General features: G+C 36.1%; 2 protein-coding genes and 1 pseudogene across 2 annotated transcripts; all 3 read left to right on the top strand.

The window, feature by feature from the left end:
* The first annotated feature begins 4,052 nt into the window (after window positions 1–4,052).
* On the top strand, window positions 4,053–7,200 carry LOC123890656 (cyclic dof factor 2-like). Its single transcript, XM_045940300.1, has 2 exons — window positions 4,053–4,410; window positions 5,364–7,200. The coding sequence occupies exons 1-2, from the start codon at window positions 4,201–4,203 to the stop codon at window positions 6,645–6,647; spliced, it is 1,494 nt and encodes a 497-aa protein (XP_045796256.1). The 5' UTR covers window positions 4,053–4,200; the 3' UTR covers window positions 6,648–7,200.
* A 1,973-nt stretch (window positions 7,201–9,173) lies between these two features.
* On the top strand, window positions 9,174–10,406 carry LOC123890617. Its single transcript, XM_045940256.1, has 3 exons — window positions 9,174–9,477; window positions 9,810–9,862; window positions 10,052–10,406. The coding sequence occupies exons 1-3, from the start codon at window positions 9,411–9,413 to the stop codon at window positions 10,190–10,192; spliced, it is 261 nt and encodes an 86-aa protein (XP_045796212.1). The 5' UTR covers window positions 9,174–9,410; the 3' UTR covers window positions 10,193–10,406.
* Window positions 10,407–12,762: 2,356 nt separating this feature from the next.
* Window positions 12,763–26,022, top strand: LOC123892150 (annotated as a pseudogene).
* The last annotated feature ends 501 nt before the right edge of the window (window positions 26,023–26,523 follow it).

Here is a 26,523-nt window from a genome sequence, read left to right as displayed (position 1 = left end):
ATTTTATAATACTTATAATTTAATTTTTTTAAGTAAAAAAAAATTAATTTTTTGTTTTCAACTTAAAAAAAATATTTGACAAAAAAAAAAGTTGTTTTTATACCAAAATAATTTAGCTACGCGTGTAATCATATGATGATGGTTGGCAGGTATCACAATTTGCATTTGTAATTGATTTAAATAATTAACAAATATTGTGGACCATATCTTTTAATTAATAAACTTGATTATTACTATTTTTGAAACACATTAAGTGTGATACTAGTTCATTAATTACATCTTAAAATGTGCCCTTAGGGCATAGGTTAGCATTTGCCTATTATTTATAGCATTGGTTAATCCTAACAAACTAATCAATAACCGGTCTAATTGAATTCTCCTATATCCTTTTAGTAAGCATGATTATGTAATGCACCTTGAGCATCTTTTTAATATATTAAACAGATTGAATTTCCTTTTATAATTGATAATTAATTAAACAGTTATTTAGGAATTTGTATCTAATTTGATTTATCAATAAATAATATTTTTACAGATATAAAAAAAATAATAATATAATATTTTTACCTGTTCTTATTGATCTTACCTAATCAGAAAGGACGACCGCGTCGACGTTTCGCTCGTGTGAGTCCCTGTTGAAGCGGAGGGGAGTTGTGTACCTGCAGGCACTCCGACGCTCAAGTCAGTGAGGTGAAGTGAAGGTTTTCTATGCTAGAGTATACGTACCTCGAGAAATGGCAAGAAGTTGGGTATATATAGCCCCAACGCTGGGCCAAGGCCCTTGATGACATTAATGGCCATCAAGTGACTGCCGGAAAACGAGCTAATCATTCCGGTTAACGGCCATTACAAGACACGTAGGTATTGTGACCGTTGGTGTGTCGAATAGGTCGTCGAGCATTGTTGCATTAGGGCTTGCTCGGTAGCGGTTGCTCGTAGTCTTTTGGTATCCGGGCTTCTAAGCCCGGTCCAGAACACTTATCATCGGAAAAAAAAAAAATCATTTTTAGGTTTATAAAATGTTTGACGTGTCACAAACTAACCATGATATTGGTACGAATACCGTTAGCGATGATTAATTTCAGTCTCTAGTTTATATTACGAATCAAATACATTAAATATTCTATGAACCTAAAAAATTATTTCTCTTATAATAAGTACCAAATTGTTTGTAAATTTTAAACAAGCCGAACTTAAGTTGAAAAAAATGATTCATGTCGAACTCAAACTAAGTTTTGAGTGGAACCAATTTTTATTGAATCGAGTCAAGCTCAGAAGAGTTCGACTCGACTCATTTTCAGTCTATTAAAAATTTATACAAAATATAAATACTTGCTTGATGTAAAATTGTTGTTTTTTGATGCCCACCGTTTGCTATAAAAATAGGGTTGGGAACAGAGCTTGACTTACGATTTTTCTTCAAGTCTGAGCCTGGCCTGCGGCCTATCAAATGTTAATTTTTTGGCCTGACCTGAGCCTTTTAAAAGTCTGGTCTGGCCTTGTAGCCTATTTAAAAGCCTGTGTTACATTAAAGCTTCTCTATATAGTCTTTTTAAATAGGCTAAACAGGCCTTAAAAAGTTCACATTTAAATTTTTATAATTTCTACAACATTAAGAAAAAGCTAATAATATGATCAGCACAATAATTAAAAATTAATAAAATAACAAATACGATTACGACAAAGTCACCATAATACAAATTGTTTGCTAAGTGTAGTCAGCAACAAGCTAACAACCAAAATATATGATGAGTTGCTACTTGCTCGAGAGAATGAGAGATGAAATGGAGGTATGGTTTCTATTTTTAATTTATATGCGTGAAATATAAAAACAAATATATTTTCTCTATTTTGTTAAAAAAAAAAAACTCTGATATTTTGTATTTATATAAATAATATTTTTTATAAGATATAAATAATAATTATTATAAACAGGCCGGCCTATCAGGCTTCGTAGGCCTTTTTAAAAGCCTAAGCCTGACCTATTTATGTAAACAGACTGTTTTCAAAGCCTAAGTCTGACATTTTTAATAATCAGGCTAGGCCAGACCAAGCTTATACAGGCCAGGCCGAAGACCCCTGTAGGCCGTCTGGCCTATTCCCAACTCTATATAAAAAGATAGGAAAAGAAGATATAAAAAAAACCTCAACAAAATGAATGATCACCGCTTGGAATAAAGATGTGGTGCATATAAGACGACAATTTGAGTCGTGCAACAAAACATTTTTAATTATTAATTAATATATTAATATATTAAAGTATAATACTGTTTCCCTCCTAAACACTCAATCAACCCGCCTAATTACACCTAGTCTATTAAACTTCTTCTCATTTATTTTAAAGTACAGTATTTGTTTTATTTATTTTATTTTTAATTCACATAAATTGAATAATATCTGTTTTAATTTTAACTCAGCCTATATAAACATTTCAATTTCCCACTTTCATCAACTTTATATCGTTCAAACTCATTTAATTATGTTTATAAAAAAAACTCATTTAATTATTTTCCCGTGCTTTTCTCCTTTTCCCCATCATTCATATCAGAAATTTTTATCAACTCTTCCTCATTGTTTTTTTTGGCTACAACTCTTCTTCATTCATTCCCATTAACTTTCTCTACATCTCACTTTGTTCTTTGAGTATTTTCTTTTGTTGAGAGTTCTTTGTGTATATTTTGAATTGTAAAATTATATCATTTATTTATTTATTGTTGGTGTTTTTTATGTTACTCATAATTTAAACATAAGATAACTCTTTTTAATTTTTTAACATTTTTTTATTAGGGTACATTTTTAATATTTAAATTAGATCTCCAAATAGTCGGAACCGGTCCTGCATATCCGTATGGATAACAACATTTGTATCTACATGAGTATTTAAGTACTAGTACCCAAGGTTTTAAATTGTAGTCCGCATCTGCAAATGCGGCCGCAATATTGCTTATGCGGTAAGCTCCACAACCGCATCGCACCGCAATTGCAGTGTGATTTTAATTCACGTTTACGACCACATTGTAACCGCATCAGACAATTTTGGCTATGTTTTTTCGATTTTTCTCACCAAAAAATAAAATTTATGAAACTCAAATTCTAAATTGTGTCAAATTTAATGAAAAATCTTACTTTTAACAATTTTTCAACCATGTGTTTTAAGCACATTTGAATGAGTGCTTATGGAATAAACTAAGACTTTGCAATGGTGGGTAAATAGTGTAGTGTCATAGTAATATCATTCTATATAGTTTGTGAAATTTCAAGATGATTCCACACCGCAACAAGTGCATCGCGCACTGCAGCAACCACAGTCGTTACCATATCTGTGACACCAATAAGCCAACATAAATTTTTATAGTCACATCATATTAATTTTTATAAAGTGCATTTTATTCATTTATTACAAATTCAAATTTAATGAATGTGACACATCATGTGTTTTTAAACACCATAAATTTTTTGACGAAATATTATTTGATGCATGTGTAAAATAACAATACACTAACAATATATAATAAATGAAAATAACAAGGGTAAAAATTATATAAAGTGTAAAAAAACCATATGCAATAAGCTCATACGTTCATTGAAATAACATCTCCCTAAATTATAAGTTAGTCCAATTAGTTTATTAAACTTACCAAACACACCCTTAACATGATCGATTATTATAAGAAAAATGCTAAACATTACCCCTGGAACACCGAAAGTTTAAAAAGTTTCATTTTCAACTTAAAATTTGCTTTTTTTTTATTTTCTTAACCAGTGCCCCGAAAACACCGATTAACATAACCTTATTATAAACTAATGACTAGAGTTTTATAAAGAAAGCAAGAAAGTACGAAAATGTGTGCTGAATGATATGACAAACCGCAACGAGAAAGCAGCAAAGCACACAAGTGAGGCCAGAGATCAGGTGGATAGAAAAAGGAAACTCAAAAAGGAAGAAAGAGAAAGATCTTTTAAAGGCCACAAGTTGAATATGTGGCTCAAATTTAACCTTTATTCTGACGTGGCACTCCCGAATAATAAGCACATTCAACCACACTCTCACACTTTCATACAACGTGTCACCCCCTCTTTTCTCTCTCTCTCTCCAACAACCTTTTCACAACAGTTTTACCTTATTTTCCACAAAAACAACAACCAAAAAGGTTTTAACCTGTTTTTAGTCTTTAGCAGAAAAAGAAAAAAAACACAAAAATGTTGGAGACAAAAGACTCTGCAATTAAACTGTTCGGTAAAACAATTCCGGTGCCGGAGATTCTTGTCGAAACTCCGGCTTTATCTTCTGGTGATGTTGTTGATGAGAGTATTGAATCTATTGATGATAAAAATCATGATTCCTCTACGAACTCTTCGAGGGAGTCACATAATACTAGAGATGATGCACATGAGCAAGAAATTGAGAAGGTATAATTTTGAATTTTGGGGTTGATAAATTTTTTATTTTGATTATGACCCTTTATTTGGAATGAAAAAATATTTAATGGGTTGGTGTTACTTTTGCTTAATAATGAAGATTCAATTGTTGAGTTTTATTCTATTGTTTAGAATTTCTTTTCCTTTTTAATGAGTTTTTATTTAGTGTTTAATTTAGGATTTGGGGCTGTTTTCAATCTGGGGGAGTTAATTGATGATTCTAATTCAAATTTCCAAATTCTGCTCTGTAATTCAAGTTTTATTTGACTTGCTGAAGTTTTATTTGAATTAACTTATTTTGTATATGAAACAAATTGATTATAATTAAAAGCTTTGTGAGAAAAGTTTTGAAAAAGGTCAAACGCATCCGGTGATCTTTAAGTTTCATATTTGTAATTGATGATCCTATTTGTTATGCTCTAAGTTCATATTTCAAGATAGCTTATTGATGGTAAGCGAAATCACAGTCTCTCACAGTGATTTTAGTAACAAAATCTTGGTGCTTATGTGATTTTGTTAAACTTAACTCACCATTTATTTCAAATAAATTAGTATACTTGTGAAAGAAATTGCTTTTTCTTGTTTGAGTTACTTTTGGGTTTTTAATGAATTTTTCCAAATCTAGAAAGAACAGAATTTTAGAAACCGACTTCCTATTTCCTTTTCCTTAGTTTGAATCAACAAGTATTCTAGTGTTAAATGGTAATATTTCCAGCTTCAAATCAAACTTTTTAAGAAAATCGAATCAACATGATTGTGAATGGACCTATGTAGCACTCACACTTGACATGTCCATGTGAAGTGTTCGACGCTAACACAACACAACACAGACATATGTTGTTACATTCAATCACTTTTATTTTTTCAAGTTGTTACAGGCGTAGATGTGTTAGTGTTAGTATTATGAATGGAAACATAATTATCTGTGGTTTTCATGAATGCAGGACACATCGGGAGACAAACAAACTGATGAAAAGAACGAAGGAGTCTCTATGCAATCGACTGGAGAGTTTACCAACCAAGATGCAGCCTCTGGGACTGGAGAAGAATCTATTACCGTGTCCACCGAAAGGGAGGATGCTACGTTGAAAACTTCAAAGACCGAAAAAGAAGAACAACAAGATGAAACAAGTAATTCACAGGATAAGATCCTCAAAAAACCTGACAAAATAATTCCTTGTCCCAGATGTAGAAGCATGGACACAAAGTTCTGCTACTATAATAACTACAATGTCAACCAACCCCGTCACTTCTGCAAGAATTGCCAGAGATACTGGACTGCCGGTGGAACCATGAGAAACGTACCTGTAGGTGCCGGTCGAAGAAAGAATAAGACCTCTTCTTCTCACTATCGTCAGATAACTGTCTCTGAAGCAACTCTACAAAATTCTCGGATACATCCTTCCTTGAAATGCAATGGTACAATCCTTACATTTGGATCCAATACACCCTTGTGTGAATCAATGTCATCTGTTTTGAAACTTGCTGATAAATCAGTGCAAAATTACACAAGAAATGGATTTCGTAAACCGGAAGTACTAAGAATTCATGTTCCTCATGCAAGTGGAGAAAATGGTGATGATCAATCCAATAAATCATCGATTACATCGACAAAGTCTATGGAAGTTGCAAGTACCAATGTATCCCAAGAACCAGGTATGCAGAACGGCCAGAGCTTCTCACCACAAGGGGCCTACTTTCCTCCGGGAACTCCTTGGTCTTTCCCATGGAGTCAAGTGCAATGGAGCTCATCGATTCCACCACCGACTTTTTGTCCACCGGGATTCTCCATGCCATTCTATCCTCCGGCATCTTACTGGGGTTGTACCGTGCCAGGGGCATGGAACCTTCCATGGCAAACACAACCGTCTTCGCCAATTGGTGTAAACCCTAACTCAAGTCCAAACTCTCCAACATTAGGGAAACATTCAAGGGAAGACAACATGCTTAAATCGAGCGAAGATAGTAGGAAAGAAAGTAGAGAAGAAAAGTGTTTGTGGTTTCCAAAAACTTTGAGGATCGATGACTCAGGAGAAGCAGAAAAAAGCTCTTTATGGACAACACTTGGGATTAAAAATAACAAAGCCGACTCAGTTTCTTCAGGAAGACTCTTTAATGTATTCCCTTCAAAATGTGACGAACCAAATCACTTGGTACAAGCGTCTTCAATCTTGCAGGCCAATCCAGCCGCTTTAACTAGGTCACTTAACTTTCGTGAAACTTCATAGGCACGTAACATATATATTGGTATCGTGCTTTTGGGTGCACCAAACTGATTTGGCAGTGTTCAACTTTTTCATGAGAAAATCACAAACCGTAAAGCCAGTTCTCGTTGAATGCCAACTAAAGAAGAGAAGATGGTTCTTCCTGTATTTCATTCAAGCCGAATAAGAATCACATTAATGAAGGAGCATTTTTGTGCTATCATGTCTTTCATTCAGCTGGTTTTCTTAGTTCATGTACATATATAAGTTTATATGACATAGTGAGACATAGTAAGTTTGTTTTCCAAAACCTTCTATGTAGATAAATAAGAATAAGAATAAGGGGTTCAATTTGTACTTCTTGTTCTGGTTTCTTTCTTTTAGAATGCAACTTATGTTTTTCATTGACTTAGCCAACTTTGGTTCCTAGTGGAAAGTGTTTTAACTATGTATTTGCTCGTTGTAGCATTAGTGTTTTAATTTCTTAATCTTTTTACTCAATCTTGTAATATGTACAAAGGTACTCATCAAAAAAATAATATGTACAAAGGTGAAAATGCATATTTTTCTCCATGGACTTTCTTTGCTGCTCTTTGTTTTTGAATTATATATTTGGATTGATTTTTATTATGAGATGATTGTGTGATTTATGACACAAGTACACACGTCAATGATTTATAATTACCTTTACATGATTAGACTCACATTTTGTGATTTCAACTTATGTTTGAGTCCTTTTCAACATTTAAAATCTAGTATTATTTTTTCAAGTTTCCAAAACCTTCAAATACTCTAAACTTATCTTCTTTGGTAGGCAACTATATAGGCTTATGTAAATATTCTATAATTGTCTGATTTTGACACCTAAAATCATAAATTAATAAAAACGTGATTTATGGTTGAGATGATGCATGAGTAAATTGAATTGTTGGAAACATGTATGATATTCAAAATGCAGATGGGGCAAGTACAATTGGGTGATGATGGAAAATTAATAGGTATAGTATGTCACTATTGTGGTTTTGTAGGATCATGCGGTGGTGTTTGTTTGGTCATGCTACTTGTGTTATTTAAAGTCAAGAGGCAAATGGTTTTTGTTCTTGTTGAAAATACAACACATAGGTTTATTAATGAAGGCTGTGTTGGATTGCTCAAAAAAAATAAAAAATGAAGGCTATGTGTCGGAGATCATAGGGAAATGGATTTCCCACAATTACAACACATCGCTGTAACGATTTCTGGCCGTCCGATTTGTGATCGGCAACTGAGGTTATTTTACATTATAAAACTGTATTTAAAATATGGATTGTTTGACTTTGATTATCAACTAAGGGCTAAGATTGATTAACGCGTAAACCTGTGTGATGTAATTACCGTAGCGAGTTTGGATTCTCCGAGATAGCTAATATGGTTTATGTAACTTTAATTTTTTTTGTTATATAGTAATTTTTTGGTTTTTAGGTGAAGGAGGCTTGATAATTCAAGAATCGAACTTGGATTTTCAAACAATTCGTTTTTTGAGAAATTGGTTAATCAACTACGTGAATCCAATTACTTTATTTGGTATATGTATTTTATTTTATATAAATGTATGTATTTTTAAAAGGTTTTTTCTAAACAACCTCTTTATAATTTTGAAGTATATTTATCCATCAACCAATAAAAACAGGTTTGTTATGGGTACCACATGTAAATCTACTTATGTGACTTATTCTTATTAGTTGATAGACAAATACCCTCAAATTATGAAGAGCTAGAGTAGACCTCACATTTTTAAATTGTATAAAGAATGTATCTTAATTTTTTTTTTCTATGATTAGTTTTAAATCTAGAATTTTTTGTTTAGCCCAATTTAATTGTTAAAAAAACACACACACATATATCCAAAATAATTACGCACGGGTAAAAGATAAACTGACAATAAATTGCACCGCTAATCTTTTTTGGATGGCAACATTAAACCAATACTTTTGAAATAAATGTATTTGTCCGACTCACTTATGTAGTTGTTCAATGCCTGATGTGATGATCTTTACATCCCCATCATGCCCCAACAGTGATATCAGATTCGATTGTTTGACGAAGGGTTTGACCGGCTCATTGTATCGAATGTCTTCTTATAACAACGGTGGTCAGACGGTGTATCCCGTTGAGTGTCACAACGACGGTACGAGTGTATGGATCAAAAAGCTTCCGTTTGAGGAGGAGCATGCCCATAAAGAATGAATGAATTTACACGGGGGAAATTGTTGGTATTTCAAGTGTGGGTTGAGGCTCACATTAGATAGAAAAGTAAATATCGAACAATTTACAAGTAAGTTGACTCATAAATTTAATGTTTTAAAATTTTAGGTTAAAATGCAATGTTAAACTCAGTTATATAATTGTTAAATATCCAATATAATGATCCTCAAACTCCTCGTAACGTAACAGTTTCATGTAAGGCATGTATAATATTTTTAAATGTTAAAAAACCTTAAAAAATTGGAAGGGGTAACCTAGTTATAAAAGCTAAAACGTGTGTAATGCATATGATGCCAACGAAAGTATCACTTTGCCACTTTCCTATGTTTGGCTGGATCTTAGCAGAAGCCAAAGTCGGTTTCCGAAAATTAATGTTTCTTTCAGAATCTCATGCTGACACACTGCACTCTCTTCATTCTCACACACATATATACCAATATTTTCATCGTCTCTAAACACATCAAATTCCCTTCTTTTTTGTTTTTTTCATACATAGATCACCAATTTCTCTCATACCCATTTCTTAAAATCCCCTAAAAATTAATGGGCCACTCACGTTTTCTCATGATTCTTCTTGTTTCATCCATTCTCCTTCTCTCCTTTGGCCATGGTAAGTATAATGTCTTTTACCGTTTTAAATTACGGTTACGATTGATATGCAATTACGGAGATTCCAAATTCTTTTATATTGCGCTCATAATTTCAATCGTCGACTCTAAATTACTAAATAGTTCACTTTTCAGATGATGTATCTAGTCTATAATTTACATTAAATACATTGGTTATTAAATAAATCTGTAAAATTGAATTGACTTTTTCTTATAATTAAGAATGGAACAGTAAAATCATGTGTCTCTCGTTCCTAAATTTTGTTTTGATTTGTTTCATTTAGTTAGTTTTGTTGTTTTTGGTTTGATGTTTTATTTTGTTAAAAATTTCAAGGTTTTGGGAGAGTGGCAATGATGGAGAGAGTTGAAGATGCAGATTCTAACATGGTTAGTTTGTTATTTTAATATTTCATTTCATCCATAAGATAGTATTTGTTTTCTTCATTTTATTGGTTCCAATTATATTTATCTTTTGACCAAACTTTAAAATATTATTATCTAATTTTTTTTATCATTTGAGGTCAAGAAAATTATTATATATGCTGAAAATTAACAAGAATTGGTGTTTTTATTTAGGAGCATGATAGGAAAATGAGGCAAGTGTTTGAAGTTATGGATTATTCAGATCCAGAGCCAAATACAAATCCCAAGAGTGGTTATACTTTAACCCCTCCCACAGCACCAATAATCCCTCCAGCTTCTCAACCATCAGCTTAAATGTAACAACAAATTAATTAGAATTTTCAATTTTTCATTACTTTGTAGAATAAGTGTGATACCACTTGTTGAAAAGTTCGACGGAGTGGTTAAAAATAACAAATTAATGATCAAATCTCTAAAGATATATGGATGCTATCTTCACTTAAAACTCTTAAGTTAAGTTTTAGGTGTTTAAATTAGATCGCTTCATATATAGGTCTTAATTAGTTCACTGATGCTCGCAATGATTTCTAGACTCCACAACAATAAGTTGAATGTATAATCACATTCAACTTAATACACGATCCATATAATTTGGATCATGTTAATTGTGATGTTAAGTTATTTACTTTAGTTTGTTTTGCGCTTTTGAAATGTAATGATAAATCAACACCAATAAATATATTTTTGTCCTTTTTTTTTTCCTCATTCAACATCCATGATTTTCATTATGGTTACTTTGTGGCAAAGTAATCACACAAACACATATATTAGACACGGATATTAGACACGATATTATATATCTTTGATCTGAAGTAACAATGTTAACTAGATTTGTGGCTTTAATTCATAAATTTTTTATTTATTTAAAATTGTTGACCTATAACTATGTCTATTATTGATTTATAGAAATATCAACTAATCAACATTGATATGCATAAGTCTGAATTTGAATTTGCAATTTCTCACTTCTCGATATTGAAAGTGTATGATTTTAGCTACTAAATTGTTTGAGAAGAAAAAAATTCATTTATCCCAACCGAAGAAAATATTTTTATTGATGGTTGAAGGAAAAATGAATATTGAATTAAAATAGTAATTAATCAAACATCTGGATTTTATTTATTAAAATCATGTTTAGTTGTGAGATCCAAAGATGGTGTCGAATGAGGAAGCTTCCTGCATGGATCAACATGCATTTAGCTCTTTCTTCCATGAATTATTTGAATACTAAATACATGGTATATATAAATTAATAGTTGACTTAGAAGTTAGATTGCCACACTCATACTTAAAATAAATATACACACGAAGTGGGAATGTAGGACCAATTTTTTATATTAAACAAACTTAAATTTATTAAAAAAATCATTCACAAAATTATGGACTTTTTCTTGTAAGTTAAATGATCAATTTAGTATTTAGAAAGAGAAAAAAAAAAAAAAAACTAAATTGCATTTGAACTTAGAAGAACTTATTATAAACGTTAAATTAAGAAGACCGTAACATGCATTTGACCTATAATAAAACTAAATTGTCAAAAATGTACCAAAAATTCACCAAACTAATTAATCTACTAAAAATTATTGGTTAGTTACTTATTTACCAACATACTATTACATTTTATTTCGACAAAATTAATTAATAAATTTACATACTTATTTAAATAATTTTTTAATTTGGATGCTAAGGGCGTTGTCGATAGTTTCAACACGACAACACATGATCTATCTTATTTTGGGTTTATCATGGGAAAATAAACGACCTTTCCCACCTTAACCTTCATCTAAAATTCAGGCGAAGTTTGTTGTTGCGTGCTCTATTGTGATTTCCTTCAGATACATCTGATTTCTTTCACAATAATTCTTGAAACAACGAAGAATGAAAGAGAAGACTACTGCAGTTGGAGAAGTTGACTTGTTGCTCAAGAAATAATAGTTTTTATTTTCAAATGATGATTCTCGCGTTTCAGTTGAATTCAGGTCATTATTTCAGATCTTGTCCAGTCATGCATTTGGGTACCTGCATACAAATATCAGTTTGAGGATCCATCAGTCGCACAACTACGACGATTGCAGCTATGTCATAAGCATGTGCAGGTTCCTCTTGTGTACCTATATTGGTCAAATTGATATGTTAATGAGATGTTAATGATTTTTCTTGAAACAGAAATGTTAATGAATTAAAAATGAAAGATAGCTATGTCTTTATTTTCTGTGTCAATGATTGTATGATTGCATATTTTTCAATTTAAGTGGCTTAAAGTTGAAACAAAATTGTAGAATTAAAGAGCCAATATATATGCACTATGCAGTCCATTGCTTCAGTAAAGAGTCAATTGGAATGAATCTTCTCCTGCTAGCTGATGCTTGTGGGACTTTCTTTTCTAGATAATTTGTTTTTTCTTTTCTTTTGTTTCTTCTACTTGTACCAAAAAAAAACCTAGCTAGTATGTGTCTAACATTTCATCAAATTTTTCAGTTTCAAATATTAAATTACAATGGTGTCTATCTGATCTCTTGTTTTGTCAGTACAGTTTATTTTCCTTTATTCACAGTTCTATACTTCTAATTTTACATTTACTAAATGTTTTCCTTTAATTCACTCAAAGTGTCATGATCATGAAAGCCGTGCCTTGTTACAATTTAAAGAAGGTTTTACCATCGAGAAATCTGCCTCTTGGAATCATATTGGTTATCCGAAAACAGCATTTTGGAATACAAGCACAGATTGTTGTTATAAAATGTGATGACACACAGATCATGTGATTCACATCGATCTTAGTAGCAGCCAACTCTATGGTACAATGGATGCAAACAGCAGTCTCTTTCGCCTTGTACACCTTCGAAATCTTGATCTTTCAGATAATGACTTTAATTACACTCAGATCTTTAAATAATTTCACAATTTCAGGTTGCAATTTTTATGGTTATATTCCTTCTTCGCTTGGCAACCTCACACAACTCACAAAGATAAGCCTTAAAGATAACAAATTTAGGGGCGACCCTTCTGCTACACTGGCAAATCTTACCAAACTCGATCACTTGAATGTTGGTTTCAATGAATTTACTATTGAGACCATTTCATGGATAGGTAAGCTCTCATCAATAATTTCCTTGGATTTATCATCGGTAAATATTGGTAGTGAAATTCCCGTTATCATTTGCAAATCTCACCCAACTAAACATTTTAAGTGCAGTAAATAGCAATATAAAGGGTACATTTCCATCTTGGATAACCAACCTAACAAATTTGGTTTTCTTGAACCTACCTTCTAATTTTTTGTATGGAAAACTAGAGCTTGACATATTCCTAAAGCTCAAAGTGCTATTTTTTCTTAATTTATCATTTAATAAATTTTCAATATCCAGTGGGAAACGTTCTTCCAATTCGACTGATTCTCAAATCGGTGTGTTAAGTTTGGCTTCATGCAATTTGGTTCGGATTCCATCATTTATAAGAGATCTCGATGATTTAGAAAGTCTGATGTGGAGAAAAGCAAGTCTACAAAGCTTAACAATTTCCCACAGTTCATTAACAGGAGAAATCTCCCCATCCATATGCAATCTCAAATCACTCGGGTATCTGGATTTATCGTTCAACATCTTAAGCCCATATCTAGAAATGTTGATGTTAAAAGAGAACAAATTGTCCGGTCTAATTCCTCAAACATATATGATAGGAAATGCCCTTCAGCAAATTGATCTCAGCAACAATGATCTACGTGGTCAGTTGCCGAGGGCACTGGTCAAAAGTGATTCATTTGAGGGTAACCAAGGTCTGTGTGGGGATCAATTGTTGAAGAAGTGTATAGGTCATTCAGAGCCTACTACCTCTGATGAAGATGATGATCATGATTCAGGATCTTTCTTTGAATTTGACTGGAAAATAGTGTTTATTGGGTATGTAGGTGGTCTTGTTGCTGGAGTGGCATTGGGAATCACTTTTTTTCCGCAGGTACTTGGATGGCTTAAAAGGGTCTTCTGAGTTAAAAGCAAAAGGCCACTCTTTCCTTTTATTGTTGTGATTTCCTATAATAAGAGTGTGCTTTGTATGTAGTTTAGTTGTTGATATTATGAAAGAAAGTATAATTTTCATTTGTTCTTGGTATGTTTTGTCGTTGTGATTGCCTCTAGTAAGTTTGTGCTTTGAACCACTTTTTGGTGTTTCATTGAGGTTTATTCTCGTTACCAAAAAGTTTAATTCTAGTGGCTCATTTGAATTGTTTTATATTGTATTCATTTCTTGACTAATTATTTTCACTCCAACTTTGCAGCTGTATTAGATTCTGCAATATTTAATCAATAAATTCTTCATTATATATGTCTAATGTGTTAGCGCAATGAAACACAAGACACAACATTGCAGATAGGCTCAACTTGAGCCTTCACTGAGCACGCACACACTTAGGCACAGATTGAGCCTAAACACTCACAGACATGATAGACTCAGTGTGAGCCTATGACACAGGTTTGCAGAAAGTGAATGAGGAAGAAGATGAATGAAATAAATAGAGGGAAGAGAAATTTTATTCACACATCACTTAATGAATGATTACAACACAAATTAGTTTATATACTCAGTTACTTGACATACAAGGAATTAGTCAGATCACAACAAACTTCACTAATTCTCTAACTAACAAATAACAACCTCTAAAAGTAGTTACTTATCCTCTAAGAAACAAACATGAATTAACCAATATCACAACATAATGGAGGACAGTGCCAGAGACCTTTTCAAACCTCAACAAAAATGAAAAAGTACTTCCAACATGAAGAAAATAGCTCCTGCCCCAGCATATACAATAACAGAACAGCTTCTGGACGGACACCGTTAAAAAGTACCTCCAACCACAAATGAAGCAAAACCACGACGCTCTCTTAGTCCTATCAACCACTTCTGAAATATTCACTACCTTCCTATTGAAAAGAATGTCATCGTAGTAACTGTCAAAAGTTCGAGAAACTATCATCCAACATCCAGTTTACTAGAAAACATTTTCATTTCTCATATGCAACCCATTATTTTAGTATAAGAACCACCTTGTATGAGTCTACTATTTCATCAAACTTTTCAGTTTCAAATATTAAGATACAATGGTCTCTGTCTGGTCTCTTGTTTTGTTACTACAATTTGTTTTCCTTTATTCACTCTTCTCTTTCACATTCACAACATGTTTTCCTTTAATTCAGCCAAAGTGTCATGATCATGAAAGCCATGTGATGACAAATCGTCACACTCTCTAATCCATGCCTATTTTAGCAACATTAGATGCATTTTAGTAGGTTTTTAGCAATAAATATAAGAGAAATCTAACCATTAGCTTGATTACTTGTTTTGCAAGAAAACAGGAAAAACTGCAGGATTTGAATGATTTTCACTACGCTGGGGGCGTAGCCCATCACGCGCCGCGTGATGGAGCTCACAGGGAGCCAGGATTTTTACTCTGATCACGCGCGGCGTGATGCCTTACCACGCGCGGCGTGAAGATTTGCTGAAGAAGAAGATTGCTCTCTGACTTGATCACGCGCCGCGTGATTCTGTTACCACGCGCGGCGTAGTTGATGGAATTGCATCCACGCGCGGCGTGATAGATCTGGCGCGCGGCGTGGTTGCCTTCTGTATATATAGTTTCTGCATAATTCTGTTTTCGGGTTGGAAAATTCTGCAAAATTGATCTACATTCTGGTTTTGGAACTTCCAGATCGCGATTCAAGACTCCAGAGGATAGCTCCAAGCACGTCGAGAGCATGGATTCACAAGCCATGGCGATGAAGCGAGGAAGCGAACGAAGCACGATGAGGAGCTAAACTCCTTTGAAGGTAGAATCTAGGATAGTTTAGGATGTAGTTCAACTGAATGTAATCTGCAAATGTTGTAAGAATTTACTCTCTCTATAGTGTTCATCCAATGCAAATCTGTTTTTAATGCTTTATAATCCTTCATTAGTGTTATAATGATTTCGAGTTAAGTCACGTGCGAGAGTATTGATTTAATTTCTGAACTGAATTGTATTGAGCACTCGAGTGTCTCCGGTCGAGAGATTGAGGCATAGAGTGTAGCGAACGATTGACGCGCGTTAATATCATTCGTTGTAGGTAGCTACCGCCCGAGAGATCGGGGGAGTATCGACAACGAATAGAGTGGATTTTGACAAGAGATTGCGATTCACTAATTTGTCGATCTAGTTGTGAACACTTGAGTAAATTCCTACGACATAGTAGATTGCATGTGGTTTAGCTATAGACTAGATGATTCCGATGATTCTACCTCGCTTTTCCTTTATATCAAAGCACGTTTTCTAGCAATTCATTACTCAACATACCCCCAATTTATGTGTATTTTCTGTAAAATGTCTATGAACACAATTCGACTAGTTTGATCACACAATCCCTGTGGATCGATATTTTTATTACTACGTGGTTTTCGTGCACTTGCGAAATATTCCATCAAGTTTTTGGCGCCGTTGCCGGGGATTGTGATTGATTCAACTAGGCAATAGTGTTCATATTTTCTGTGTTTTCTTTATTATTTTCTGTTTTATATTTTTCTCCCGGAGCGTTCTACTTGTGTGTTTCATTGTGCATGCGGAGAACAGGTCCTCAAGAGCTGCAATTTGATCCGGAGATTGAAAAGACAGCTCGCGCAATTCGAAAGGCAACAAGGGAAGCTCAAGCTTCAAGGGGAACAGCTTTGCTAAGGGATACACCGGACTGTCAAGGACGGACTGCAGCAACAATGGAGGAAGAACAGGTTCCACCGGTTCCTCAACCGCCAAGGCGTACCCTTGGTGATTATGGGAGGAGAGACAATGACGCGTTGGCAAATCAAGGCTTTCAGCCGGCGAATCCTGTCTCATTCGACGTCAAGAACACGGTCCTTTCCGCCTTAAAAGAGAATCCTTATTCAGGTTCGGAAGCTCAATGCCCGAACTTACACTTGTCTCACTTCTATGAAGCCTGCGACTATACCGATCCACCGGGGGTGAGCGAATCGGACAAAAGACTGAGGTTATTCAAGCATTCTCTCACCGGCCGTGCTAAAGATTGGTTAGACACGATACCCGCCGGAACAATTGAGACTTGGAGATAGCTGGAGCGGAAGTTCTTAGATCGTTACTTCCCTATTCATAAGTTCCTAGAAAGAAGGGCTGAAATTAGCAACTTCGAACAAGCGGATGGTGAGACGTTGTATGATGCTTGGGAGAGGTTCAAAGTTTGTCTTAAAAGGTGCCCGAATCACGGTTTCGATGGCCACAATCAGATGCAAATGTTCACCCAAGGTTTGAGGGCTCAAACGCGAATGATACTTGACGCATCAGCCGGTGGTTCGTTGAAGAACCGTGACGAAACTGAAGCAAGAGAATTGGTGGAAAGCATGGCTCAAAACGAGTATAGAGCTACTAATGATAGAGGAGCCAAAAAGAATGGCGGAGTGTTGGAATTGGATACTCAAACAGCGCTATTGGCGCAACAAAAGCTCATGACTAGTCAAATGGAAGCAATAATGAAGCTGCTGTCCAATCCGCAAGTCCAAACTTCTCCAATAGGTAAAATTGACAATGTGCGCTGTGATTTTTGTTTGCAGGACCACCCTAATGGCGGATGCTTCCCGGAGGGTTCAGAGGAGGCTCGCTACTTGGCCAATTTTCGGAAGCCGTACAACAATAATAACAACGGTTCCGGGTGGGGGAACGGTATGCAAGGTCAAGGTGCACCGCAACAGCAGCAAAGGCCTCCATCAAGGATGGAAGAGACTCTAAATCAGTTCATGCTCATGACCCAAAGCAACTTTGAAGCGATGAAATCGAGTCAAGCAACCTCTAACAAGAATCATGAAGCTTCTATAAAGAATCTTGAGGTGCAAATGGGTCAGCTGTCAAGACAGTTTTCTATGTTGCAAAACCAAGGAGGTTTCGGTGGAAACACTCATGATAATCCGAAAAATGAAACTTGCAATGGAATCACGTTGAGGAGTAGAGTGATACCGGAAAGGCCAGCGGTGGAGAAACCCTTGAAAGAGAAGGTCATTGCGGGAGAAGTTGAAAATAAGCAAGAGGTCGTAGTTGAAAATGAGAGATATGAGGGAGAAGTAGAAAAGGAAACGATGCTTAAGGAAGTTGAGTTTAGTGAGGATGAAGTAGAAGAAGTTGAAAAACAGAGGGAGATAAAAGAAAAAGAGAGTAAGAAGGTTGAGAGAGGTAAAGGAGTTGATGAATCGCCATATGCTAGGATGCCTTTTCCTAGGAGAAAGAAAGTGAAGAATCTTGAGCGGGAGAAGGAGTTCAAGAAGTTCATGAAGGTGTTGAACAAGCTTGAGATGGCTATCCCTTTAGTTGAGGCTTTGGAGCAAATGCCAAGTTATGCAAAGTTTTTGAAGGAGCTGCTCACAAAGAAAAGAAAACCATTAGATGATGAAATGGTAAGTATGACGGAAGAGTGTAGCGCCCTCATTCAACGGAAGCTACCTCAGAAAAAGAAAGATCCGGGGAGCTTTACAATTCCATGTTCCATTGGAACGCTCACTATTGAAAAAGCCTTGTGTGATTTGGGTGCGAGCATTAATCTGATGCCGTTATCAATGATGAAGAAGATACCGGGAGCGGTAGCAAAGCCGACAAAGATGAGTCTCTCTTTGGCGGATAGATCGGTTGTGCATCCGGAAGGTATTCTCCACGATGTGTTGGTTAAGGTTGCTGGGTTTGTGTTTCCCGCAGATTTTGTGGTCTTAGACATAGAAGAAACTAGGGAGTGGGAACCTTTGCTACTTGGTAGACCCTTTTTAGCAACTAGCCGTGCCCTAATCGATGTAGAGATGGGCGAACTCATGCTAAGGACCGATGATCAGCAGGTTACATTCAATGTCTTTGACAAGATGGAGTGTGATGATGGAGACCCACAATGTTTTAAAATCCAGGTTTATGATCATATTGTGAAAGATGCTCTTAAGTTACCTTGGAATGCACACTACTTGCCACATGGTGGCACTTCTTTTCCATAACCCCTAGGGGTATGGAACGTCAAGCATCGGGACGTTAAACAAGCGCTGGTTGGGAGGCAACCCAACGGTTTCTAATGTTTTAGTTGCTTTGTTTTTGAAGTATGTAGGTAGGTGTGCAGCAGAAGCAAGGACGGAAGCAAAACAGGGCAGACCAGAATTCTACTACGCCGGGGGCGCAGTACAATCACGCGCGGCGTGATCTTTCATCACAGAGGAAGAAGTTTTCAGAAGGCATTACGCGCGGCGTAGGGGTATATCACGCGCTGCGTGAAAACTGGAGAAATATGGAGTCTCTGACTAAGTGATTACGCGCCGCGTGATGGTGATTACGCGCGGCGTGGCCTTGAGGAAAGAAGTTCTTGACCGTTACAATTGGTACTACGCGCGGCGTAGCAGGGGTCACGCGCGGCGTGGTTACACAGGAAAGCGTGTAAAATTTGAATTTCTTCATCTTCTCAACCACTCCATCCGTCCCATCATCAATTCACACGGTCTCCCACACGGAAAACTCCATTGACAACCCATTTTCACTCTCCAAACTTCTCCAATTTCACTTCTAATCACCTCCAATCATCCATTTCCTTCACATTCACATTACACCCATATCACCCACTCCTAATTCCACTCCAAATCCCTCATTTCATCTCATTTCACCATTTTCCCAAATTAACCCATTTCAATCTTTACAATATCAAGATGTTGACTCGGCTAACTGGAAAGGGAAAGAAGAAGAGTGATGCTAATCCACCACAAGAGCCTCAAAAGAAACCAAGAACAAAGATGAGTGCAAGCAAGGGCCAATCTTCTCGGTCCGCTCAAGCATCTCCTCCTCGCCGGAGCCATGTCACTCGGCAACAGGTTCATCCCCACTTCATCAGTGAAGTTCATGAGAAAAGGTACTCACAAATTCGAACCTTTACTATTAATCAAGAGAAGGGTTTTGGTGAGGACTTGCTGAATGGTGTAGCTGAGTTAGGGAATGAGATAAAGTCTAGGGGATGGGAGAAATTTAATAAATTGATGATTAAAGATGAAGTGAATCCTGGAAATCAGATGTGGGCTAGGGAGTTCTTTGCAAATGCTTATTTACCGGATCAACCTATGTTTCCGGAATATATTTCTGTGGTTAGGGGTGTTAAGGTGAGTTATTCTTTTGAAACTATAAACAATCTGCTTGGTTGTGCTGCTGGAGGCGTGTGTGAACTCTTGCGTGATAGAGAGAGGATCGACAAGAGTGGTATTGAAGTTAGGGAGGAACTAAAGAGTATAGTATGTCGTCCGGGAGCAATGTGGCTAGCCCACTCAGCAGCTTCTCTCCCTAGAAGGTTGAGCTTAACAAGTTTTAATCCGGTTCACCGAGCTTGGGGTGAATTTTGGTTGAAAAATGTGAGGGTTGTTGGCAACAATTCGGAGATTCAGCTTGATAATGCGCACGCGGTCCGATTGTTGGTTGAAGGGAAGTTTATTAATCTTGGGTATTGGTTACAAAAAGATCTACATGAAATAGCCAATCATCCGAATCCTACTTTTACTTTGGGACATTGTAATCTCATCGCTGCTTTGTGTAGGGCGAATAATGTTCCCATGAATGTGCAAGAAGGTGATCTTCATCCCGTCCGTCCACTGTCTTTATCATACTTCATCAAAAAGTTTGAGAGAGGTCCTATTGTGCCCCGTGGTGAGGCGAATGCTGCAAGGGAGGAAGCCTTGAGGGAAGAAGAAGAAATTAACCGGTTTGAAGAGGGTAACCATCCGGATCAACAGGGGGATCCGGCATATGAGTCTCAAGAAATACCGGCACATGCTCCTCCTCTTTATTCTCATGATGTTAATCAGCTTGCTTCTATGTTGCATCAAATGGAAATTTCTCAATATTCCGGGTTGCCGAATCTTTATTTTGATACCGCCTCTTCCATGTACACCGAGGCGATGACTTACCGGTCTACTTTCCCTCCTCCTACGTTTGGGACTTTGTATCCTGTTGATACTGATTGGGAGGCGCATCAGGCGAGGGAGCTGACATCTTTTCAGGCCAGACAAGCGTACAATTCGGGTCTGAGAACTTCTGAGTTGGCCGAGATCGAGAGGCGACGCCGGGTTGAGCAGGATGAGGCTGCTGCTATGGAGAGAGAAATGCTGGATGTGGATGGGCTGAATTTGAATTTGAATAGCCCGTTCACAAACTACTTCACCGGCCAGCCAGATGACGCTGTTTGACATTGTTGGTGCTGCTCTGCTGCTGCTGCTGCTGCTACTATTCTACTACTCTATCTCTATCTTTACTTCTTTTTCTTTTATTTGCTTGGTTTGTAATAATATTCTGATGTTGCTTGGATATTAGCTGGATATTTTAATTGTGTACTCTAAATTTGAATCTTCTTTTGTTTGATTGTGGAATGGTTTTTACTTCTAGAGTTTGTTTCAATATTTTGGCATGTTCTTTCTAGTTACTTGAGTATCAATTACTTGATTTTCTCCGTGTGTGATATGTGAAACTTGCAGTGCAATAGCTTGTTGCACTCATGCGATCAAGAGGCAAAGGAAGGGAACGCACACTTTTTGACCGGTTCTTTGATTCGACCCAACCGAGAGGTATTGAGCCAAACACTCCTTTTTCTTCTATGTGTGATATCCACTCATGTATTGTCTCTCGATTTTGCTTGTCGTCTTTATATTTGATTGGTACTTTTGTAGCACACACGAGGCATGTTTCTTGGTACCTTTGAGCCTTTCTATCCACCCTTACATATAATTATCCTTTGCTTAACCAATTTGAGCTGAAAAAGAAAATGTTATTTTTGCAAAACCTTGAGAAATTTTTGTTGAAAAAAGGAATGACTTTCTTGGAGGTTAGGCACCTAATTAGTAGTTGATGCGCATTGCTCACTACTAAGTTTGGGGTTGCTCTTTGGAATTAGCAACAAATAAAGTTTGGGGTGAGGGTACTAGAGAACTTATAAAAGTTTTGATTTGAAGAATTGAGAAAAATTTCAAAAGTTGCAAGGCTTTAGTCATTTTGAAGAAAGAAAAAGTAAGAAAATGAAAAAAAAACAAAAAGATGAAGGAATGAAAAGAAAAAAAAAATATAGAAAAGAAGTGATAGCCTTGAATTCAAAAGAATTGCAAAACTTTGTTTGATGTTTTGAAAAAGTTCTCTAGTCCACTATATTTCAAAAAGGGGTTTTGGTTTATGAAAATTTTGACCATAGGGGGATCTAACTCCAAGTTTTTCTACTACTTATCCCAAAATGTCACCATCCACCCTAGCCAAGCCACGTTATAACCCTAAAAGACCTCTAATGTGTGTGCACAAAGTGAACCGAATGAATTCTTAGACTACTTGCAAAATTATTGTTGACTTGCATTGATGTGCTGATTTGAGCGAGTTACCAAAAACTGAAGAGTGCATGTGAGTAGTGTGATGAAATCATAGAGCCTTGGTCGAAAAGTGTGAACTACTTGAAAATGCCTTGCGGGAACGGTTGTGCAACTGAGCATTGTTTGCAGGTGGATCATTGATCATCAGGTGAGTCTCACGTATGTATGATTCGAGTGAATTCAAGGAAAATGCCAAGGTCTTGACACAAAAGCTTGAGGTAAAAGTTGTTTCCTTGAGGACAAGGAAAGGTTTAAGTTTGGGGTTGTGATGACAAATCGTCACACTCTCTAATCCATGCCTATTTTAGCAACATTAGATGCATTTTAGTAGGTTTTTAGCAATAAATATAAGAGAAATCTAACCATTAGCTTGATTACTTGTTTTGCAAGAAAACAGGAAAAACTGCAGGATTTGAATGATTTTCACTACGCTGGGGGCGTAGCCCATCACGCGCCGCGTGATGGAGCTCACAGGGAGCCAGGATTTTTACTCTGATCACGCGCGGCGTGATGCCTTACCACGCGCGGCATGAAGATTTGCTGAAGAAGAAGATTGCTCTCTGACTTGATCACGCGCCGCGTGATTCTGTTACCACGCGCGGCGTAGTTGGTGGAATTGCAACCACGCGCGGCGTGATAGATCTGGCGCGCGGCGTGGTTGCCTTCTGTATATATAGTTTCTGCATAATTCTGTTTTCGGGTTGGAAAATTCTGCAAAATTGATCTACATTCTGGTTTTGGAACTTCCAGATCGCGATTCAAGACTCCAGAGGATAGCTCCAAGCACGTCGAGAGCATGGATTCACAAGCCATGGCGATGAAGCGAGGAAGCGAACGAAGCACGATGAGGAGCTAAACTCCTTTGAAGGTAGAATCTAGGATAGTTTAGGATGTAGTTCAACTGAATGTAATCTGCAAATGTTGTAAGAATTTACTCTCTCTATAGTGTTCATCCAATGCAAATCTGTTTTTAATGCTTTATAATCCTTCATTAGTGTTATAATGATTTCGAGTTAAGTCACGTGCGAGAGTATTGATTTAATTTCTGAACTGAATTGTATTGAGCACTCGAGTGTCTCCGGTCGAGAGATTGAGGCATAGAGTGTAGCGAACGATTGACGCGCGTTAATATCATTCGTTGTAGGTAGCTACCGCCCGAGAGATCGGGGGAGTATCGACAACGAATAGAGTGGATTTTGACAAGAGATTGCGATTCACTAATTTGTCGATCTAGTTGTGAACACTTGAGTAAATTCCTACGACATAGTAGATTGCATGTGGTTTAGCTATAGACTAGATGATTCCGATGATTCTACCTCGCTTTTCCTTTATATCAAAGCACGTTTTCTAGCAATTCATTACTCAACATACCCCCAATTTATGTGTATTTTCTGTAAAATGTCTATGAACACAATTCGACTAGTTTGATCACACAATCCCTGTGGATCGATATTTTTATTACTACGTGGTTTTCGTGCACTTGCGAAATATTCCATCACCATGCCTTGTTGCAATTTAAGGAAGGCTTTCACATCAATAAGTTTGCCTCTGCGAATCCTCTCAGTTATCCTAAAACAGCATCTTGGAATTCCAGCACAGATTCCTGCTCATGGGATGGCATTTTATGTGATGAGCACACAAATCAAGTGATTCAAATTGATCTTAGTAGCAGTCAGCTCTATGGTAGAATAGATGCAAATAGCAGCCTCTTCCGCCTTGTACACCTTCGAGATCTTGATCTTTCTGACAATGACTTCAAAAAATCTCAAATATCATCAAGGATAAGTGAACTTTCACAACTAGAATATCTACAACTTCTTAATTCCAATTTTTTTGGAGAAATTCCACCACAAATTTCACAGTTATCCAAGTTGTTGTTTCTTCAAGCAGGTGTCCATGATATAGGAAGCTCTAAATTTAAAGGTTTCTTAGTGAGTCAGTTGAAAATCTCAAATTGTCCACTCTCATAAGCTTAATTCAAAGCTCAACAAAACTTGAGACACTAGCACTTAGTTTAGTGACCATTGCATCCACTTTACCAGACACACTCACAAATCTAACTTTGTTGAAAAATCTAGAGTTTCACAAATGTGAATTGCATGGTGAATTTCCATTAGGAGTATTTAATCTTCCAAACTTAGAAGTTCTGGATTTGTCATACAATCCAAATCTCAGTGGTAGGTTGCCTGAGTTTCAGTCTAGTTCACTCAACTCATTAGCACTTGAGTACACTAGTTTCAGTGGTACACTGCCAGTGTATCTTTTGCAAATCTCACCCAGCTAGAATTATTAGATGCACAAAATTGCAATTTAAAAGGTGAAATTCCATCTTGGATAATGAATCTAACAAATTTAGTTACCTTCGCCGTACCCTATAATTCTTTACATGGAAAGCTAGAGCTTGACATGTTTTTGAAGCTCAAAAATCTAGTTTTTCTTAGTTTATCATTAAACGAACTGTCATTGTACAGTGGGAAAAATTCTTCACATAGGACTGATTCTCAAATTCAATTCTTATCATTGGATTCATGCAATTTAGTTGAGATTCCACCATTTATAAGAGATCTCTTTGATGTGAAATTTCTATCGTTTTATAAAAACAATATACAATAAATCGTTACCCAATTGGTTGTGGAAGAAAGCAAGTCTACAAATCTTAGACGTTTCGAACAATTCATTGACAGGAGCAATTTCCCCATCCATATGCAATTTCAAATCACTGGTAGAACTTGAGTTATCATTAAACAACTTAAGCGGCAATGTTCCCTCATGTCTGGGGAACTTTAGCCAATCTTTAGAAGATCTGAAGCTACATGGGAACAAATTGTCTGGCCTCATTCCTCAAACACTCAAGATAGGAAATGGTCTTCATCAGATTGATCTCAGCAACAACTATCTGCAAGGTCAGTTACCAAGAGAATTGATCAACAGTAGAAGACTAGAGTACTTTGATGTTAGTCATAACAATATCAATGATTCATTTCCATTCTGGCTTGGAGATTTACTTGAGTTAAAGGTATTGGCTTTAAGTAATAATAAATTTCGTGGAGACATTAGGTGCTCCGGAAATATGACGTGCACGTTTCCGAAGCTTCACATCATCGACCTTTCTCACAATGAGTTCTCTGGAAGTTTTCCATCAGAAATGATCCAAAGTTGGAAAGCAATGAAAACTTCCAATACAAGTCAATTACAGTACGATCAAAGTTCACAAGTTGTGAAGATCGACAATCATGGAGAGTTTACAAGCAGAAAGGCCCTTTATTCGTTCACAAGTATATGATAAGCTTCAAGAGTTTTACAGCAACTTGATAGCCATTGATATTTCAAGTAACAAAATCAGTGGAGAGATACCGCAAGTCATAGGCGACATAAAGGGTCTTATTTTGCTCAACTTGTCAAATAACATCCTTATTGGAAGCATTCCATCTTCCTTAGGGAAGCTTACAAACCTTGAGGCATTGGATCTTTCTTTCAACAGTCTTTCAGGGAAGATTCCCCAACAATTGACACAACTTACCTTTTTGGCATTCTTTAATGTCTCTTTTAATAATCTCTTGGGTCCTATACCTCAGAATAAGCAGTTTGGTACATTCGAAGATAATTCATTTGAGGGTAACCAAGGTCTGTGTGGGGAACAGTTGTTGAACAAGTGTATAGATCATGTAGAGACTTCTGCCTCTGATGATGACCATGAATCAGAATATTTGTTTGAACTTTACTGGAATGTAATTATGATGGCTTAAAAGGTGCTTTTGAGTTGAAAACAAAAAGCCTCTCTTTCTTATAGTTTGATAAAAGGTGCTTTGTTTGGTATAGTAATTAACAGTGTGCTTTGAACCACTTTTTGGCTTTATTTGAATTGCTATATATTGTCTTCTTTTTGTGCTAATTTTTTTTACTCCAACAATGCAAGTGTATTAGCATCGACAATAAATTAGCCAGCTAGTATGATCAAATTATGTGCCTTAAGTTGTTATCAATTTACAACCTTTTTTTAATAACTTTAACAGAAGATTCTAATAATGAAAAAGAAAAAAGATCATTAAATAAATAACCTTGACAGTTTATCTACGAATGGCAGAAAGAGGCAAACCGTAGACACTGCATAAAAACTACAATCGATCAACGTAAAGCTCATAATCTTTTGAAAGATAAGAAAGAACTAATCTTACATAATTACTTTGTCATTCAAGTTGGCTAACATACTCACCTGAATAACTCACAAGTAAAAAACTATAAGTCCG

The sequence above is a fragment of the Trifolium pratense genome, linkage group LG6 (assembly GCF_020283565.1).
Source record: "Trifolium pratense cultivar HEN17-A07 linkage group LG6, ARS_RC_1.1, whole genome shotgun sequence".
NCBI lineage: Eukaryota > Viridiplantae > Streptophyta > Magnoliopsida > Fabales > Fabaceae > Trifolium > Trifolium pratense.
Note: the sequence above shows the minus strand (reverse complement) of the source record. Positions and strands in the feature narration are given on the sequence as shown.

What these genes read in the sequence shown, in the direction of transcription:
- LOC123890656 (XM_045940300.1), top strand. Translation starts at nt 4,201, where the DNA reads ATGTTGGAGACAAAAGACTCTGCAATTAAACTGTTCGGTAAAACAATT. An exon ending in ATGAGCAAGAAATTGAGAAG is followed by an intron (nt 4,411 to 5,363) that starts GTATAATTTTGA and finishes TCATGAATGCAG; the next exon opens with GACACATCGGGAGACAAACA.
- LOC123890617 (XM_045940256.1), top strand. Translation starts at nt 9,411, where the DNA reads ATGGGCCACTCACGTTTTCTCATGATTCTTCTTGTTTCATCCATTCTC. An exon ending in CCTTCTCTCCTTTGGCCATG is followed by an intron (nt 9,478 to 9,809) that starts GTAAGTATAATG and finishes AAAAATTTCAAG; the next exon opens with GTTTTGGGAGAGTGGCAATG. An exon ending in AAGATGCAGATTCTAACATG is followed by an intron (nt 9,863 to 10,051) that starts GTTAGTTTGTTA and finishes GTTTTTATTTAG; the next exon opens with GAGCATGATAGGAAAATGAG.